Source organism: Bombus pascuorum, chromosome 16, assembly GCF_905332965.1.
Source record: "Bombus pascuorum chromosome 16, iyBomPasc1.1, whole genome shotgun sequence".
Classification (NCBI taxonomy): Eukaryota; Metazoa; Arthropoda; class Insecta; order Hymenoptera; family Apidae; genus Bombus; species Bombus pascuorum.
The window spans coordinates 5,415,163-5,435,367 of NC_083503.1; the positions used below are offsets into that span (position 1 = coordinate 5,415,163).

The 20,205-nt window shown below is 36.3% G+C and overlaps 2 protein-coding genes across 2 annotated transcripts; both read left to right on the top strand.

Annotated features, from left to right (window-relative positions):
* Positions 1-11,325: 11,325 nt before the first annotated feature.
* Positions 11,326-12,440, top strand: LOC132915362 (E3 ubiquitin-protein ligase XIAP-like). Its single transcript, XM_060975164.1, has 3 exons — positions 11,326-11,967; positions 12,050-12,134; positions 12,250-12,440. Exons 1-3 carry the CDS (start codon positions 11,326-11,328, stop codon positions 12,438-12,440), a joined length of 918 nt encoding a protein of 305 aa, XP_060831147.1.
* Positions 12,441-17,052: 4,612 nt separating this feature from the next.
* LOC132915363 (E3 ubiquitin-protein ligase XIAP-like) lies at positions 17,053-18,167 on the top strand. The gene is made up of 3 exons (XM_060975166.1): positions 17,053-17,694; positions 17,777-17,861; positions 17,977-18,167. Exons 1-3 carry the CDS (start codon positions 17,053-17,055, stop codon positions 18,165-18,167), a joined length of 918 nt encoding a protein of 305 aa, XP_060831149.1.
* Positions 18,168-20,205: the final 2,038 nt, after the last annotated feature.

Below are 20,205 nucleotides of genomic sequence, written 5' to 3' on the forward strand. Positions count from 1 at the left end.
ATCATCGTGTGGATTCTCCGAGCATTGTTCCATCTTTTTTTCTAATATAGGCAACCATTTCTTCACCAAATGGACATTTTGCAAAATTACCCAATGTCCTTCGTTCGTCGAAAGTTCTATGGCTTCTTCCGCTATGGGTTCCTGACCTTGACCCAGTGATACATTATGGAAAGTCCTTCCTCCAAAAGTGAAATCCAACTACATTCCCAGTTTATCGACGTCCTGAATTTTTATCGTTGTCGTTATTGTAAATACATATTCGATGTGATTACGTTGATTTTCGTAACATGTTTTTGTGTAATTCATTAGGTATCGATAATTCTTAATTTTAATTATCTTCGATTAAGGTTATAAACTGATAAACAAAAGATATGTCGTCAAAAGCAACAGAGTATAGGAAATGAGAAGAGTAAGAAGGTATTACAATTATATTGCATTAAAGAAAAGTTATTAAATGTTGTGCAGTTTGGTTATAGGGTTATTGGTTGTTCAGGGTATTCAAGAATTATATCTCATGACTTTGGTAGCTAATCCTACACCTTCAGATCGGTGGAGATTTATTAAAGAAAGATACCGTATAATAGAATTTCAAAGCCAAATTTTTTGTATTCATCGTGTAATGAATATCTAATGGGTCACGTAATATCTGCAAGGAACCATGGATCGCAAATGGATCGTTCTTTTCGAAAATGATCTTAAAGTTCCATTGGCTCTTATATTGAAATTACATTAGAAAATGTTTACATTTCCCAGTTAGATCAAAACTAAGTAATGCCATATTAAAGAACAAACAGAAAGGTATTTCTTTGAATATATGATAATCTACGCTAAATAGAATGAAGCATCTAACTTCATCATCTCAAACATCATTACAAAATGACTTACTTCATGGAAAAATCTTTCGCATAAAAATTGAATAGCGTTGAAGAGAATACGATTTGGTAGGTGGAATTACAGAAACGTTAATTACTCCATGATTTCGATGTTTTCGAATATGTTGTAGAAATCGATATTTCAAATAACCATTTCCTATATAAGAAGTGAATTCGCTTACTTTTCGGGATATTCGCGAAAAACTATCGATATCACTACAGTGAATTCTGCATTCGCAGTTCTGCAACTGTGACAGCGTATGTGTTAGTTTTAGTTAGTGGTTACCGATTACCGGTCACTTATCTTCTCTTTGAAAACGAGGGTCGGGCGGGTTTAAAGGCTTCGTGCACAACGTAACATGCGAGGCTGCAAGAGTCTGTTATAACTGGTAACTTATAACTCGATTAAAAGTGAATATCATCAATGTATGGGGTTCAAATATGAAATAATTAAATAAATGTTAATACACAGAAGATAAGTGACCGACGACTGGCAACCAGACCGACGCATACGCTGTCACGGATGAATAATCGTAGGCAGAAATATAATATAATCGTGCCGGTAGTTTCTTAACAATATATTGAAAATTAAACAAGTTCACTCCTTATATATAGTATAGTAAATAGGTAAAAGTTGTTCAAAGTATTTCTACAACATATCCAAAAGTCATAGAAATCCGAGGGTACAGTAGCGGACAAAAGTTTAAGACGAAATGGAAGAAATAAATAATTGATTTACTTTCCATAAAAAATATAAATACGGTGTTCTACTTTTGGTATTAACTAATTGTACATTTGTTTGTACACTTAGAAAAAAAATTTCATTTTGATATTTTGCTCAATAGCTAAGTTATAAAAAAGGAACGAAATCTGTATAATATTTCGTCGGTCAAAAGTTTAAGACTATACAAAAAATATTAATTTTTGGTTAAAAAATATACACAATTTTTGTTTAAATTCAATATTTTGTTCAATATCCGTTATTTCTTATCCCTTCGGTACATCTTCTTGGCATAGAATCTATTAATTTTTTATATTAATCTACCGTAATATTATTCCAGGCTGTTTCAATCGTAGAGTAAAGTTCATTTAAATTTTTCGGTTTATAACCTTGTACTGTCTTTTTTATGATGCTTCACAAATTCTCGATTGGGTTAATGTCTGGTGATTGCGACGGCCACGGCAGCACGGTGATATTTTCTTCTTGAAAAAACTGTTTCACAACCCGAGCCGTGTGCTTCGGATCATTATCATTTTGAAAAATAAAATCATCACTCATATTGTTGCGTGCAAAAGGTAACATTGTGTTCTTGAGTATGTCCTTGTATTGAAAACGGTCCATAATTCCATTGATACGACATATCGGACCAGGGCCGCTTCGAGAAAAACACGCCCACACCATAACGTTGCCACCACCATGTTTAAGAGTTTTTAAAACGCACTGTGTTTTCAAACTTTCGCCAATTCGACGTCTAACGTACCGTATCCCGTCAGAACAGACGCGATTGAATTTCGATTCGTCAGAAAACAATACCTTTTGCCAATCTTCACTTGTCCAATGCTTATGAGCTTTAGCAAATGCAAGTCGTCTTTTTCGATTCCTAGAACTCAGCAGTGGTTTCTTTTGGGGTTTTCGTCCTCTTAAGTTAAAGTCTTCTAATCTTCTCCTAACAGTTCTAGCACTAATTTGTGTATCGTTTTCATAGTTTATCTCCGCAGCAATATTATTTGCACTACGAAAACGATCCTTTTCGCTCAATCGATGAATCCGGCGATCCATTTTCGGTGTTGTTTTCCGTGGTCTTCCGTTTTTCGGTTGATCGCAATACATGCCTGTCTTTAAACATTTATACCAAGCTTGTTTACAAGCTGTTTCTGACCTGTTCACTATATTTGCTATTTCGGTGAAGGTTTTACTTTGCTTTCGCAGCCTTACGATTTGTTCCCTTTCGTTTTCAAGTAAATTCTTTGATTTACCCATAGTCTGTTCCTACCTAAATGAATTTTAAGCAATAAAAGGTACACTAAACAATGATTTTGACATTCCAGAATCAAAATGTTCAAAAACTGTACTCGTACTCACGTTTTACACAGATCGTCTTAAACTAATGTCCACTGTTTACAAGTGCTAGGCGGTAACTAACTGTTGTAACTCCTACATTGTTTGTATTTAACAACTGACTGTCTGAGGTTACGAAGGTCAAACATACAGCTACGTTATTCCAAAGAGACAAACCGAATAGAAGAACAATATGCGTATAAGATGTTTGTAATCCGGTTTACAAATCATCGTCTTAAACTTTTGTCCGCTACTGTAGATAACGTTTCTACAGTTTCATTCTATATAGCGTTATATATTGCATACAATATTATACAGATATATTATTATTATAAGTTAATAGTGCTATACATTAGATAAAGAAATAAATAAATAAAAAATGTTCAATAAGAACTCCTGATGTTCTATCAGCAAAATGACGTTCAGTCGCGCACGACTATTTCGCACGCGTGTGTCACGTAATTTTTAAGTAATTACACGACTGTTGATTTTTTAGTATAGTCTTTATTCTTTAGACTCAGAGTTTTATTACAAAGGTCAATATTGTGACTGAATTGGAATTAGAAATAGAACCGGATTGAAATTAGAAATAGAACTGTCTAAACGGACTCGTACCATCAAAGAAGAAAGCTCGGTGTGGGTGTTCCCTTTGGAACTCAGAACGCGGATTCGTTGTCCACACTTTTTGGTGGAAAAGTGAGGGTAACGATCCGCGATGCCCATTGGTAAATGAATTAGATAGTAAAGACAAGGAGAGCTAGATATGGCTCGTGGGCATCCTTGTTCGTGGAAAAACTCTTATCTTGCCAGACACCCGCTTTCTCCGTATTAGGTAAGAGTCGAGTGCAACAAACATAAACCGAAAATATTTACGTGAAGGAAACTGAAACTGAACAGATTCGGTTTATGTTTGTCTTCCTAGGCCTGTTGCGAGTTAATAGAACAATAGATAGGTCTTGGCGTCCGGACTACGTGGAATTTTACAAGGACCGTCACATCTGGCGTACCACATGGCAAAAGGAAAGTTGGTACGTGACATTCCCCCCTCCTTAGATTGAACTTGGTCCCTCAAGTTTTCTTCAGGAGGCCCTTTGTGAAATCGCACTCGATGTGATTTGAAATTGCAGCTGATTCCTCTTCTCTTTGGGGGTGGCATGTATTGGTTGAGGTACAGGTGTTGGGTGTTGGTGGAACTGTTAACTAAGATTTCATTTCGGCGAAAAGAAAAGGTTAGATTGATACATAAATGGTTATTCTGGCAAAGAGAAGTGTCGACCTGGAAAGTAGGGTTTTAAACGATTCCCATGTATTTTTTTTTCTTGAATTAAATAGTATGGAGTACATACTTTATCAATCGTGTACGGTCCCAACCATTCCACATCGAGTTTGTGTCTTTTATGGTCGTTATGTATTAATACGGAGTCTCCTTCTTTGAATACTGATTGCGGCTTTATGATTTTTCGTTTCTGATCGCGCTGATATCGCTGTTTGCTTTTAATTAATGTTTTACGCGCGCGTTGGAGTCTGGAGTCCCATTCCTTTTTACGGAACGTGACTTCGTCTGCGTATGTGCGTTGGGGATTCTTGGATATTGTGGAAGGGAGATTGGCTTGGTGTCCGAATGTGAGTTCGAATGGCGTGTAACCAGTGGAATCATGTATCATGGTATTGTATGCGAGGCATACAAAATTAAGCTGATCGTCCCATTCTTCATCTGAATTTCGCTGTATAGATTTCAACATGTCCGTTACTACTGCGTGTGTTCGTTCTAAAGATCCGTTACTCTGTGGGTGGAAGGATGTCGTTTTGATGTGTTTAATTTTAAACGCGTCTTCGTACTGTTGCATTAAACTAGATATAAAATTCTGTCCGCGGTCGGTTAGTATTTTCTTTGGAGCGGAAAAGATATAAATGTAGTGGTTCAAGAGTGCGTTCCAAATTGTCTCCGTTTGTTGAGTCTTTAGTGGCACGAGTATTAAATATTTTGTCAGTTCGTCATGTATGGACAAAATGTACTGATTGCCTTTCTTTGTCTTTTTCAATGGCCCTAGTAAATCCATAGCAATTTTATCGTTCGGTTCGAGGGGTGTGTCAGTGATACAGGGTTCTTCGCGCGGTCTGATGCGCGTGGTTTTAGATATTTGGCAGGTGTCGCATGATTCTACGTGTTGTTGTACGCGTTTCATCAAATCTGGTACTCGGTGCCGTTCACGAATGCGGTCGTATGTTTTTTGTATGCCGGGGTGTCCTACTAAGTCGTGATTTTCCTTCAATAGTTCCTCTATTTCCTCGTCGCGGTATGTTTTAATTGGTTCCCACGCGAAATTTAATTCTCTCACGGTGTCGTTCAGGAATAATAAAATTTGTTTGATCGCGTTCTTTTCTGTTTCTGTGAAACTGTCGTCGCCTATACCTATCTTTTCGTTTGCATGGATAATCTCGTTTAACTTGTTCAACCATTTAGTTTCGTCGTAATTCCCTAGCTCTGTCTTGTATAATTGATAGAAAGATTTATGGTTCGGAGGCATTTTGAGAATTTTGGGTAACGCGTCGGTAGATTTTTTCCAATCGTGATATTTTTTTTCGAGTTCTATGTTCAAATTTCTGTTTCGTCTAGTTAAAACATGTATCCTAGATAGTGCGTCGGCTGCGGTATTATCTTTTCCTTTAGTGTACTCTATATCGTATTCGTATTCCTCTAGTTTTAGTCTCCACCTCATCAGGCGTGACGAGGGGTCTTTGCAATTTTGTAGCCATTTTAGCGCTTGGTGATCGGTTCGAATAAGGAATTTCCGGCCTAACAGATATTGTCGGAGGCGTTTCACGGCCCATACGATTGCCAAGAGTTCTTTTTCGGTTGTGGAATAATTCTGTTCGGGTGGGTTCAAAGTTCGTGAGATGTAACAACAGGGGTGTCCGTCTTGTGATAAGATAGCACCTAAACCTTCGTTACTAGCGTCAGTCGTTACTATGAATTGTTTTGTAAAATCTGGGAATTTTAACACGGGTGATGAGCAGAGTTTGTCTTTTAGTGTTTGGAATGCTTCTTGGGTTTTATCTGTCCAATGAAATGGTGCGTCCTTTTTCGTAAGTTCGGTCAATGGTTTCGCGATTTTGGAAAAATTTTTGATGAACTTGCGGTAATAACCCGCTAGTCCTAAGAAACTTTTGATGTCTGTGGGATTGCGTGGCTGTCTGAAATTACTAACGGCTTCTAATTTCTTGGGATTTGGTTTTACACCTTCGGCGGTTACCAAATGCCCGAGATATTCCAGTTCGGGTTTAAGGAATTCGCATTTATCAGGCTGTATCTTGAGTCCGACTTCGCGTAAACGTTGCAATACTATCGCGAGATTGTTATTGTGTTCCTCGATTGACTGTCCGAATATTATGATATCATCCAAGTAAACAAAGCAATGTTTATTTACGAGTCCTCTTAAAGCGGTGTCCATCATCCGTTGGAATGTGGCAGGTGCGTTTTTTAAACCAAATGGCATTCTATTGTAATGGTAATGTCCTTGTGGCGTTGAGAATGCTGTGTATTTTTTAGAGTCTGTGTCCATTGGGATTTGGTGGAATCCAGAGGATAGATCGAGGGCCGAGAAGAATTTTGCGTTGCCTAGTTGGGATAGTATGTCGTCTATGTCGGGTAATGGGTATGCGTCTTGGTCAGTTAGTTCGTTTATTTTCCTAAAGTCTATTACAATTCGCCATTTCTGTTTCCCTGAGGCGTCTGCCTTTTTTGGTACTACCCAGACTGGTGAATTGTAAGGGGAGTCAGATGGTTCTATTATGTTCTTTCGTAGCATTTCGTCCGTTTGTCGTTTGATTCCCTCTTTGTGGCATTCGGGTGGTCGGTAAGATTTTGTGTTAATGACTTTGTTTTCTTTTAGCGTTATTCTGTGTTTAGCAAGGTTAGTGCACGGTAAAAGTTCGGTTTCTAGGTTAAATACGTCGAGGTAAAACAGCAATATCTTTTCGATTGGTTCACGGAGAGTTTTCTCTATATGCGAGAGTCTGACTAGATCTTTAAATGTGGAGACTTGACCGTATGTATTTGAATTTTCAATGAGATTAGTTATTCTGGTTGGGTACTTACCACCATTGATAAAGCATATCCTCGTCGGTTTTCCTTCCAGATAGACCATTTTTGACAATGCTTGTTTAGGGGGTACGTTGTTTTCCTGTTGCAACAGGAGAATGTTATCGTCCAGTTTGAGCTGTTGGTTTGAAAGTTCGAATTTAAATTTAGATAGCGCCGGCACACCGAGTATGCCGTCCTCTATAATCGGAAAGTTATCGTCTACCACGAAGAATTCTATGACCTTACCGAATAGTTTTATTAACGCGTGTTCATTAGTCCTAAACTTAGAATGTCCCATCGAGAATTTTTGTTCTTTCACTATTGTTGGTCGTAATACACATCGTCTTTTGAGCACATTAATTCCTGCTCCGCTGTCAACGAGGAGTTCATGTCGTCGTCCGTCGGATCGTAGAACCACTGTGGGTAGTCTTCCTGTTGTGGCGTTAATTCGAAGGTCTGGTCTATTGGTTCCTTTGTTTCCTCCTTGTGTGTCTCGAGATTGTGGACTGCCGGTGGTCTCGGGTGTTGGCTGGGTGTTCGAAAATTTTTTACACTGATTGGAGACATGTCCGATTTGGCTGCATTTGAAGCACTTCAGTTGAGTTCTTTGGGTAAGTGGCGTTCGCTCAGCTTGCTGGAAGTTTCTTGGCATTGGTTTAGGTGTTCCTTGGAATCGGGTTTTAGCTCTCTCAATTGGTTGATACATTGTTCTTCCCAATCTTTTGTTGCGTTCGATCTCCCCTATGACTAATTCCGCCTCGAAAGCTGCATCTTGCGCTTCTTGAAGATTCTTCGGCCTTGTAGCTGATGTGCGTATCTCTATTTCAGATTTTAAATTCAGCACGAAAACTTTGGTTGCTCGTTCAGTTTCAAGATCTATGGCGACTGCTCGGCGTACTGGATCGCGAATTTCATGTTGAAGCGCGTATATCAGTTCGTTGAGGTTGTGTCGGAATCTCTTCACATAATTGTGTACCGATTCGGTTTGTCGCGTACGTTGCAACTTATCACGAGCTCCATTGGAAGTAATACTTACGGATACAAATTTTCTGAGGCTTTCAAATAGGTCCTCGTAGTTTTCGATTTCAGAGTGGCGGATACTACGTTCCGCTTCTCCAATGATTCTTTGTGTTAAAATTAGTCGTAGTAATATGCGTTTTTCTCTACATTCGGCTCGAGCTTCCCTTACCCGTTTAATAAACCCTTCTACTCCTATATCATCTTGTCCGTTGAGTATAGGGATAAAGTCTAAGCAGGTTTTTGCGCTGTACATGGGGTTGTCAACACTTATTACTTCTTCTTCACTGTCCATATCGTCCGTTTTGTCAGATTTTACAGGTGGTCGCTTTATCTGAGTACTGCTGGTATTAATTTCATCTATCGTAACATAGGAGTCTAATTCGGTAGTAGCGTCACGTCCTGAATTTATTTTAGACATATGTTTTCCCAACAGTTCTATCTCCGCTGCAAGTTTTTTGTTTTCACTATCGGTTATTCGTTGCGCCTCTTCCACTCGTACCGCAAGAAGTTCGAATCGTTGAATAAGGTTCTCGCTTTGCTTTTTCATCGTGTCGAATATGTTACGAATCGAATTATCCATAACTCCGGTTGCGGAAACGGTCTCGGTTTCGTCTTTTCGCGATGTAGACATGATTCTAATTAAATTCACTGAGTCTGAACTATTTATTTGAGCTCGAAACGCTCGAAACGCTTGAGAAACTTGATTTTCTCGTACGGTAATGTACAAATGAATCTAGATTTCCAGCTTACCGTAGTAGCTATGGCCGTTGAGGAGTCTCTGGGATGTTTCCTCTCTGGTTGGTTCTAGATCCCGAATCTTATTCGTAGGCTTGCTCTGCGCTGACCGTAGTCCTCTCGTCTAGTTTCACCGTAGTGGAACGTTGAAAGTTGCTGCAGGGCTTCGTAGTAGCAAAGATTCGCAGTGGTCCGCTGATCCTTCAATCTTCAATGATGCGCGTACGCCGAAATCGTAATTTCGTTTTCACTGAAGCGAATGGATCCTGGCAGGATCGCCAAAATGTCACGTAATTTTTAAGTAATTACACGACTGTTGATTTTTTAGTATAGTCTTTATTCTTTAGACTCAGAGTTTTATTACAAAGGTCAATATTGTGACTGAATTGGAATTAGAAATAGAACCGGATTGAAATTAGAAATAGAACTGTCTAAACGGACTCGTACCATCAAAGAAGAAAGCTCGGTGTGGGTGTTCCCTTTGGAACTCAGAACGCGGATTCGTTGTCCACACTTTTTGGTGGAAAAGTGAGGGTAACGATCCGCGATGCCCATTGGTAAATGAATTAGATAGTAAAGACAAGGAGAGCTAGATATGGCTCGTGGGCATCCTTGTTCGTGGAAAAACTCTTATCTTGCCAGACACCCGCTTTCTCCGTATTAGGTAAGAGTCGAGTGCAACAAACATAAACCGAAAATATTTACGTGAAGGAAACTGAAACTGAACAGATTCGGTTTATGTTTGTCTTCCTAGGCCTGTTGCGAGTTAATAGAACAATAGATAGGTCTTGGCGTCCGGACTACGTGGAATTTTACAAGGACCGTCACATCTGGCGTACCACATGGCAAAAGGAAAGTTGGTACGTGACACGTGCATAGCACGTATACATATATATGCATGTGTTCCATATATTTTGTAGTCGCAGAGTCGTGCCTTAACTTCGCGGTTGCGCGCGTCTGATCGCAAATGGGAAGAAGAATAAAGAGTAGACTTCGTTTAAAGGATCTTGCTACGGAGTGGGGAAAGCAGTGATGCCTTTTAGTAAGCAGATTGTGAGGTTTTCCAAGTTTAGGGATAAGAGTAATTCCTGATATTTTCCAAGATTAGGATAGTATTCAAGGCGACGAATTGCATTAAAAATAGAGGTAATGAGAGCAATCCCTTTTATGAGAAGCTCCTTGATAGCTTTCTTACTTATCTGATCATGTCCCGATGCTTTCCTGGAGTTTAGACGACGGATTAGTTCTATAACTTCCAGAGATGAGAAAGGTTCAATAGGAGGAGACATCTGGAAAGGAGAGTGCAAGTATTCCGTTACTTCAGACATTAGTTAGGTGACTTGCAAACAAGTTGGCTTTTTGTATAGGGTTACGCGCCCACCCACTATGCGGACAGCCAATTGGAGGGATTATTTGCGGAGGATGGGTGAGTTTCCTGGATTCCTCAAAAGTGGTTACGTCTAACGATTGAATGCTTCGCGCGGCCTGTCCAGTCAAGGATGATCGGAAATAGTGGAATTTTTATATCGGTGTTAATTGTTTATTACAAATGTGGATGATTGCTGTTCGTTTACAATATTTGTCTAAGTAGTGACTATCAGCAAAGATGTATTGTTCCGAGTTGGTTAATATCAAGTCAGTTTCTATTACAGGCGCAATGAATACAGAGTTTTGTTTGGAAGGTATCGGATAAATTTTAGTTATTTTCCATTCATTCTTTTCCAATACCGGCACAGTTATTGTATATATATTTTTAGTTTACTTAGATCTAGAATTAGTTGAAAATTTTGAGCTGAAGGTTCGATATGATTAGTCATAATGTTTTGTCTCGTTATTTGGTCAAGTGTTTTTAAGAGTTGTTCAGGTTCTACAACTTGTGGATTTATGATTCCTTGTTTTCCTAACGTGACAGTGTTAAAAATTTCGTCGATGATAACATGGAGTTCCGATATGGTAGATTCAGTTTCAATTACTAGGGAGACTAATATTTCGTTTTTTTCATTGTGGTTTTCAATCTTGTGTATATCGTTGGCAAGGTTTTCAAGTTGATCTGTTTTGGTGTCGTCTAGCACAGTGACAAGTGACATGATATGATAGATAAAATATAATATAACATAATGCTACGGCGTCTTATTATTCGCATCGCGAGAGAACTTTATCTCAAAATAAATTAATAAATTCTTACAAACTGTTGAATTTTCCTGCAGAAACCCTGTGTGAGATGTTTCACACGTTGAAAAAATTGTATACTTATTTGTAAAAATAATTTTATCATGTTCCGCGATGATTAATAATTTTTAGCACAGATATTTTCCTTCTACTCTTCTACTACTACTATAGTACGGTACATTGCGGTACGGTAAGGGGTGGAGCATCAGTGACATTTGATTGGTCGACAACTTGCGCACTTTGCACAGTGCCCTATAGTGGGATGAAGGGATCACTGTATAAAATAGGCACGTCCTAGCAGCAAGGTTTAAGATTCAAGGTTCAGTATTACTGTAAGAGTGGAATAGTTCGTGTGGTTCATTCGTACGACGTCGTCAGTATCAGAAATGTTGCCGATGCAAACGATTAATCCAATGTCGTCGGTTCCATCGACGTCGCGTGGCATTCAAGAACGATGTGATCTTCGTTTTGAAACAGCAAGACTCTTGACTTTTCGAAACTGGCCTGTATATGTTGCCATTCCCCTTGCAGCAGCAGGATTCTTTTATACGGGCACATCGAATACAATCAAATGTTTCGTGTGTCAAGTGAAGTTAAATTACCGTTTAGAGCCTAATACTCCCATGCAAATTCACAAGGCATATTCACCAGAGTGCGGATTCGTCCGCAATCAAAATTGCGGCAATGTGCCAATGAAAAGACAGAGCCGCTTGGGATCAAGAACAGTTAGCAAAGAAGCAAATTCGAAATATGATACTTACGAATCCAGATTAGGCACATTCGCAACATGGCCTAATACACATATAAAAAGTGAAGAATTAGCCGATGCAGGCTTCTACTTCAACGGAGTAAATGATACGGTTGTCTGTCACCATTGTGGAATTGCTATGGACAATTGGAGTCCAGGAGAAGATCCGTGGAATCGACATGCAATTTCGTCTCCTGGATGTTGTTATACAATCAAAGCACGGGGTTTGGAATATATTAAGAATGTAACAGGCCAAGACTTCTACGAAACTCCTACAGAAGTAAGTAGAAAAACTTACACCCTGAACCATATGTATAATTAATAATTCCAATATATACTTATGTACATTATATTTATTACAGGCACGAATAGAAACTACAGTTGGCAATCATGAGAGATCCCATGATGAAAATGAAACTGACGAGATGACTCTCGTTGAGAAATGTGGTAAGTAGTGAAAATAAAAACACAGATCATTTTTTCTTTAATTTGTATGAAATCCGTATACGTATAACAAATTTGTAATATATATTATATTTAAATATACTATTTACTATTTTAGCTGCTCTGGAACAAGAAAATCAGGAATTGGAGGATGCTCGATCGTGTAAAGTTTGCATGAGACGAGAAGCAACAATTGCATTCCTACCTTGCGGACATCTCGCAACATGTAATTATTGCGCCCCTGCTTTTCTGAAATGCATAATTTGCCGGGAAGAAGTTAAAGCTGTAGTTCGTATAGCTTCTGCTTAACGCATGCACTTGTATATATATATATATATGTAATTATGTACAAATAATAATAATTTTTAACAAATATTAAAACATTAAAACGTAATATTAAAATGTGTGATAATATGCAAATAGAAACATATTATTAATCTAATCAAATACGTTTTTTCTGTATATTTTTGACTTTTCTTTTATTTTAACTGTTACTTAATTAAACATTAATCTGAATCATGTATCTTCTCTTACCTGAATAAAGTTAACTTATTTTTTAGTAATCTAACTAATTGTTCCTTGTTTTATTCCCCTTATTGTTAGTAAAATGAAACTGTATTATACATATATATTTCTAATCATAAAAGTCATAGCTTACTTTTTCTCTTATTGTACTTTCATTCTTTATGCTTCGCTTGTAATCTTCTCCATTTAAAAATAGCTACCGCAAGAAAAAGATCAAAGACAAAAACATTTAACGCTAAAGGAGAAACTATCAAGGGCTAAATCTGATAAAGACAGTAGCTCATCTTTATCCAGTATACACATATTTATGTTTCTAATTTCTGTATGATTAAGTTAAAATTACATACAATTATTATATAATTTACTAAATAGTATCAAAACAATATTGCGGTGACAATGGAAAAAATAAATCAGTTAGATCAAATGAAGAATAGCGAATTGAGTGATTGTCTAAATGTGCGTTCAATTCCGCATGATCCTAAAGCAAAAAAAAGTGTACTTATTAATAAAGTATTATCACATATCAAGAATACAACAATTTTACAGCCATTTCGTATTTGAATGTATGTAAATGTATCTTTATAAGCAAAGATAGAAATGTATCATATGTGTTCTCAAGTGTACTAAGCTGGCATAAGAAATAACACTAATATGCTATAACATAAGATATTATGTTTTTAAATTTATACATTAAAACAGCTTTAGTATACAACAAATAAAATAATGATATATAATTAGATATAATTAATAAAAGGTAATAAATTCCTTTTGCGTCGCTGATTTTTTATGATCTGTTAATCACTTCGAATATAGCTTTTCTGTCAGCTTCATTTTTTATACCAATTTCAATTAAACATTCATTAGTTATAAGTCATAAACAAATCAATGTCAACCTAAAATAAATTTACAATATTAATTTGTAATAAAATTTTACACATACATACATACATACATACATACATATATATATATATATGGATACATTGTTCAAGAAATATAGGCACATATAGATCTAATCCGCAATGTTTCAGTAAAACAAACATTTTTGCTTCTTCTGAATTGAAAATTATTGCTCTTGGAGGTATCCTGTAACGTGGTGGCGTTGGTTTATTTTCCCCAAATACATTTTCATCATTCATAGTTGGAGGAACATTTTGTTGGCGCAATGGACTAAATTCAAGCACATATTCAAGACTAGTATCAGGATCTTCTTTGTCTTTACTTTAATATTTAAATCTTGTGACCGAATGGACTGTAATCTTTGCAAGCCATACAGTTCAATTAAAATATCCTAGTTATTTTGTATATGTTTCCATTGTGGATTTCTGGCATTGGCGGTAATAATACTCTCTTTCTCTTGGATCTTAGCTTTCACATTCCCTATTGTGTCAGAAACTTCCACTTCAAGAGTAATAGTTTTCCCTCTTAAGGTCTTAACGAAGGTCTGCATGTTGCTAGATCTGGGGAACTGTACAAAAAGACAAACAGATTGTATTGATGTACAATATCGTGAAAAAATGTGCAGTGGTAGTAAATCCTAAAATAAACATTTTCAATAGCTGTAAATTTTTAAAATTTTTAATTTATAAAAACATTAATCAGCTGAAGTTTTGTTAAACAAAATAATGAGGTCACAAAGTATCGGTTACTTGAAAACTCATATAATACCTTTTTACATAAACATGGAAGAAACAGCTGCTATACTTACATTTCTTGAAATAATTTATAGAATAGGGTAGACAGTTGCAACACAAGTCAATTTAAATTTCATTGATAAGCAAATATAGAAAAGCTTACAACATAATGCACAACATTAACAGAGAACGTTATTATATAGAATTATTACATTATTGCATAGAAAATCATTGACAAATGTTCAGAGTAATCCTTTTATATCAATTTATAATAAACCTTTGAATTTTTCCATATACGACTCTTTAAATCGCAAGTTGTTTCCTTGGATGTTATCGTTTTTCAGATGCCGTTTAAAGCTGTTATTACATCGGTTTTGCTTTTGATATTTAATTGATTCATACAGATTAATAAACTAATTAGTTTCGTATGCTGTGTATTTCACCACCTTGCACAACCATTTACGATACATTGGTTACGCAGATAAAAACAAACGTGACGGACGGGGGAAAACAGAAGAGAATCGCAAGCAGTTGTACCAAATCTGGATTTAGGAACCAGTGATGATACCAACATGACATTTATCTCGACAAAAGCCAGTTTAGATTTCCAGCTCAGAATCTTTGGTGCCTAAGGCGCATAAAATGCAAGATGCTAGAGAAAGATAATGAAAAATTCGAAAAACAAGCGAAATGAGAGCAATAGGATACCGTAGATACGCCGCTTCATTGAACACGAATATAAAGACATTCAACAATGAGAACGATTATTCATTTTAGCAATTTCAGGATTGTTAGTAACAAAACATAGGCATCGTCGATTTTAATGGTTTTACTTCGTCGATACTTTTTTTCACATTTGTCAAACGAGAACGTTCCCCTCGATAGTTTTCAAGATTTTACTGCTTTTCAAGCTAAGTGTATCGCTTTAATAATTGATAGCTTCGATCTTCGTTTTTACTATCATCTAGTGCATACGCAATTAACACTTTTAGTGCCACACGATAGTATATTGTTGCAAGGAACTTTTGCGAAAAGTACCAAAGACGATATATGATTGCGATATCTATATATATGTATAATAAATTTTTGAAGTTGGCCCCACAAAAGGTCACACCGACCCTGGTATGGATTACAGAATTCTAATAAGAGACAGTGAAAATAAAAGAGACAGAGAGAGAGAGAGAGAGAGAGAAAAGGAGAAGAATATTCGATGTATCCTTTTCTATTTCTAATGGATATATGTTATTTTGATTAGGAAAGTTACATTTTGATAAGAGAAGAAAAGAGCAGAAGAACTTGTTTCGTAGTCGTAGGCATAGTTGTATACACAGATCTGAAAAGTCCTGTGAAGGAAATCAAATTTAATAATTAGTAATAGGAGATATGCGGTATAATTTATTTTTCAAAGTATAATAACAGTTTATTTTTTCAAAGTACAACAATGTAAAAGCTTCGTATCGCTTCGAAGTTGATGCAAATATTCAATAGAGGCTCGTTGGACGTTAATCATAAAGAGGTTTCCTTCAAGACATACGGGCAGGAAAGGCAGGAGAATAAAATTATCTGCTCATTCGTCACCTTTAGAAAACATATCTTTCCACTCGATTGTATTGGAGAAAAACTCATTTAGGCTAACGAAAATTCCATACAATCATAGAATGTTTAGCATAATAGCTGAATTTTCTTAGGAGAGATAAAGCGAATAAGAAACGCACCCGTTATTATAGAACCGTTATATATGGAAAGATTTTTCTTTTGAAATTCTACTACCTGTTTTCTTAGGAATTAGAAACATGCAGCAAGATACAACAAAAATGGGAAATTTAGAACGTTCACTTGTGGCCCTAAGAATCTTTGCCACCGAATATGCATAAAATGCAAAATGCTAGAGAAAAATAAAGAAAATTAAAGAAAAAACAAGCGAAATCGGATACCGTAGATACGCCGCTACATTGAACACGAATATAAACACTAGATATCAGACGTTCAATAATGAGAATGATCACTCATTTTAGCAATTTCAGGATTGTTGGTAACAAAACATAGGCATCGTCTATTTCAATGGTTTTACTTCGTCGATACTTTTTTTTCGCATTTGTCAAACGAGAACGATCCCCTCGATATTTTTCAAGATTTAATTGCTTTTCAAGCTAAGTGTATCGCTTTAATAATTAATAGCTTTAATCTTCGTTTTTACTATCATCTAGTGCATACGCAATTAACAATTTTAGCGCCAAACTATGGTATATTGTTGCCAAAGGTAAGGAACATTTGCGAAAAGTGACAAGTGACATGATATGATAGATAAAATATAATATAACATAATGCTACGGCGTCTTATTATTCGCATCGCGAGAGAACTTTATCTCAAAATAAATTAATAAATTCTTACAAACTGTTGAATTTTCCTGCAGAAACCCTGTGTGAGATGTTTCACACGTTGAAAAAATTGTATACTTATTTGTAAAAATAATTTTATCATGTTCCGCGATGATTAATAATTTTTAGCACAGATATTTTCCTTCTACTCTTCTACTACTACTATAGTACGGTACATTGCGGTACGGTAAGGGGTGGAGCATCAGTGACATTTGATTGGTCGACAACTTGCGCACTTTGCACAGTGCCCTATAGTGGGATGAAGGGATCACTGTATAAAATAGGCACGTCCTAGCAGCAAGGTTTAAGATTCAAGGTTCAGTATTACTGTAAGAGTGGAATAGTTCGTGTGGTTCATTCGTACGACGTCGTCAGTATCAGAAATGTTGCCGATGCATACGATTAATCCAATGTCGTCGGTTCCATCGACGTCGCGTGGCATTCAAGAACGATGTGATCTTCGTTTTGAAACAGCAAGACTCTTGACTTTTCGAAACTGGCCTGTATATGTTGCCATTCCCCTTGCAGCAGCAGGATTCTTTTATACGGGCACATCGAATACAATCAAATGTTTCGTGTGTCAAGTGAAGTTAAATTACCGTTTAGAGCCTAATACTCCCATGCAAATTCACAAGGCATATTCACCAGAGTGCGGATTCGTCCGCAATCAAAATTGCGGCAATGTGCCAATGAAAAGACAGAGCCGCTTGGGATCAAGAACAGTTAGCAAAGAAGCAAATTCGAAATATGATACTTACGAATCCAGATTAGGCACATTCGCAACATGGCCTAATACACATATAAAAAGTGAAGAATTAGCCGATGCAGGCTTCTACTTCAACGGAGTAAATGATACGGTTGTCTGTCACCATTGTGGAATTGCTATGGACAATTGGAGTCCAGGAGAAGATCCGTGGAATCGACATGCAATTTCGTCTCCTGGATGTTGTTATACAATCAAAGCACGGGGTTTGGAATATATTAAGAATGTAACAGGCCAAGACTTCTACGAAACTCCTACAGAAGTAAGTAGAAAAACTTACACCCTGAACCATATGTATAATTAATAATTCCAATATATACTTATGTACATTATATTTATTACAGGCACGAATAGAAACTACAGTTGGCAATCATGAGAGATCCCATGATGAAAATGAAACTGACGAGATGACTCTCGTTGAGAAATGTGGTAAGTAGTGAAAATAAAAACACAGATCATTTTTTCTTTAATTTGTATGAAATCCGTATACGTATAACAAATTTGTAATATATATTATATTTAAATATACTATTTACTATTTTAGCTGCTCTGGAACAAGAAAATCAGGAATTGGAGGATGCTCGATCGTGTAAAGTTTGCATGAGACGAGAAGCAACAATTGCATTCCTACCTTGCGGACATCTCGCAACATGTAATTATTGCGCCCCTGCTTTTCTGAAATGCATAATTTGCCGGGAAGAAGTTAAAGCTGTAGTTCGTATAGCTTCTGCTTAACGCATGCACTTGTATATATATATATATATGTAATTATGTACAAATAATAATAATTTTTAACAAATATTAAAACATTAAAACGTAATATTAAAATGTGTGATAATATGCAAATAGAAACATATTATTAATCTAATCAAATACGTTTTTTCTGTATATTTTTGACTTTTCTTTTATTTTAACTGTTACTTAATTAAACATTAATCTGAGTCATGTATCTTCTCTTACCTGAATAAAGTTAACTTATTTTTTAGTAATCTAACTAATTGTTCCTTGTTTTATTCCCCTTATTGTTAGTAAAATGAAACTGTATTATACATATATATTTCTAATCATAAAAGTCATAGCTTACTTTTTCTCTTATTGTACTTTCATTCTTTATGCTTCGCTTGTAATCTTCTCTATTTAAAAATAGCTACCGCAAGAAAAAGATCAAAGACAAAAACATTTAACGCTAAAGGAGAAACTATCAAGGGCTAAATCTGATAAAGACAGTAGCTCATCTTTATCCAGTATACACATATTTATGTTTCTAATTTCTGTATGATTAAGTTAAAATTACATACAATTATTATATAATTTACTAAATAGTATCAAAACAATATTGCGGTGACAACTTTATAGGAAGGTACTTACTGTCTCACTCTACTACTAGTTTTACTGAATTACTTAATAAATCTAAATTTAAAATGAATAAAAATTAATAATTAGGAAACCGGAAATTTCTAAAGGAGCGTTCAGACGATCAATATTTATTATCAATACTATTGTCAATATATTAGGTTCTCAATATTGTATTGACAATGTACAGAGTATTTAATTTTGGAAAACTAAGGCCAAAGAGCGGTTGTAGATGACATATGTATACACTCATACAGAAAAGTAATTCAGTACTGATATTTAAAACATTTCAAGCTCATCAAAATCGTTGCAGCATTTATCCAATTAACTGTGTTCGACGCGTATACACGACATTGCTTGATTTTAATTACGCATCCCGTAGGAGATTTTGAAAACTCAATTCCGCAGTTAACTGATGAAGATCGAAGATAGACAGAGGAACGAAATTGGGTACAGAAAGTCGGATCTCGCAACAATGTTCGTCTCTCTCTAATGAAATCTTTGTTAAATTTCTTAGGTGGAAAATCGTACACCGTTTGTCACAGTAGCTTTACAAGAGTGCGAACGAATGAATCTACTGTGTGAAGAACTTAGAAGATCCCTGCAAGAATTAGAATTAGGCTTAAAAGTAATGACAAATTTTTATGCATTTTTACATCTTTGCTGTATACTTTTTTTACGCAAATGCTACATGGTCTCTCGCATGCACGACAACTTCTAACAAAAAGGAAATTTCTCTCTGCCCCTACCGTCGGTGTACGCATTGTATAGACCTGCAGAGTATGCGTGAATTTTAATAATTTAATATTTGTAATATTTGTATATTTTTATAATTTGATAATTTAATATAATAATTAAGATAATTTGGTCCAATTCCTCGCTTACCCTCGTTACCCTCGCTTTTCTACCGAAAAGTGTGAACAACGAATCCGCGTCCTTAGTTCAGAAACGGTTCACCCACATCGAGCTTTCCTCCTAAATAGTTCCAGATGGTTCAATCACTTCTATTCTACTCCTCGGAGAGTCAAGTCACTGCTCTTACACTCCTCGGACAGTCAAGTACTTCGTTCTAACATACCTCGGACTGTTCTATCGCTCATCGGGCAGTCACGATCTTGGGATATAACGCGCTACACTATCAACCCTCGGCTTAAACATTGTACTTTCGGCCGACATCAAAACTTTTTCTGTCTATGTTGTAATCTGGTGTAAATATATCTATCTTATATAACTGTAGACTACAGTTATTCAACCACAAAGACCCCTATTATCCCAAAAGAAATAAGGGGATCGCCCTGCTCGCGGTGTCGATTCGTGTAATCGTAACGGGAATTTACGATTCCCGTTGACGCGCCTCAACGCGATCGCGTCTCCCCGCGACTGGACGAAAATACAGGCTCTTTAGTTCACATTTTTGTTC

Excerpts from the sequence above, each read along its gene's own strand:
- LOC132915362 (XM_060975164.1), top strand. The coding sequence starts at position 11,326 with ATGTTGCCGATGCAAACGATTAATCCAATGTCGTCGGTTCCATCGACG. Across the intron at positions 11,968-12,049 it reads TCTACGAAACTCCTACAGAA|GCACGAATAGAAACTACAGT; the intron begins GTAAGTAGAAAA and ends TATTTATTACAG. Across the intron at positions 12,135-12,249 it reads GACTCTCGTTGAGAAATGTG|CTGCTCTGGAACAAGAAAAT; the intron begins GTAAGTAGTGAA and ends TTACTATTTTAG.
- LOC132915363 (XM_060975166.1), top strand. The coding sequence starts at position 17,053 with ATGTTGCCGATGCATACGATTAATCCAATGTCGTCGGTTCCATCGACG. Across the intron at positions 17,695-17,776 it reads TCTACGAAACTCCTACAGAA|GCACGAATAGAAACTACAGT; the intron begins GTAAGTAGAAAA and ends TATTTATTACAG. Across the intron at positions 17,862-17,976 it reads GACTCTCGTTGAGAAATGTG|CTGCTCTGGAACAAGAAAAT; the intron begins GTAAGTAGTGAA and ends TTACTATTTTAG.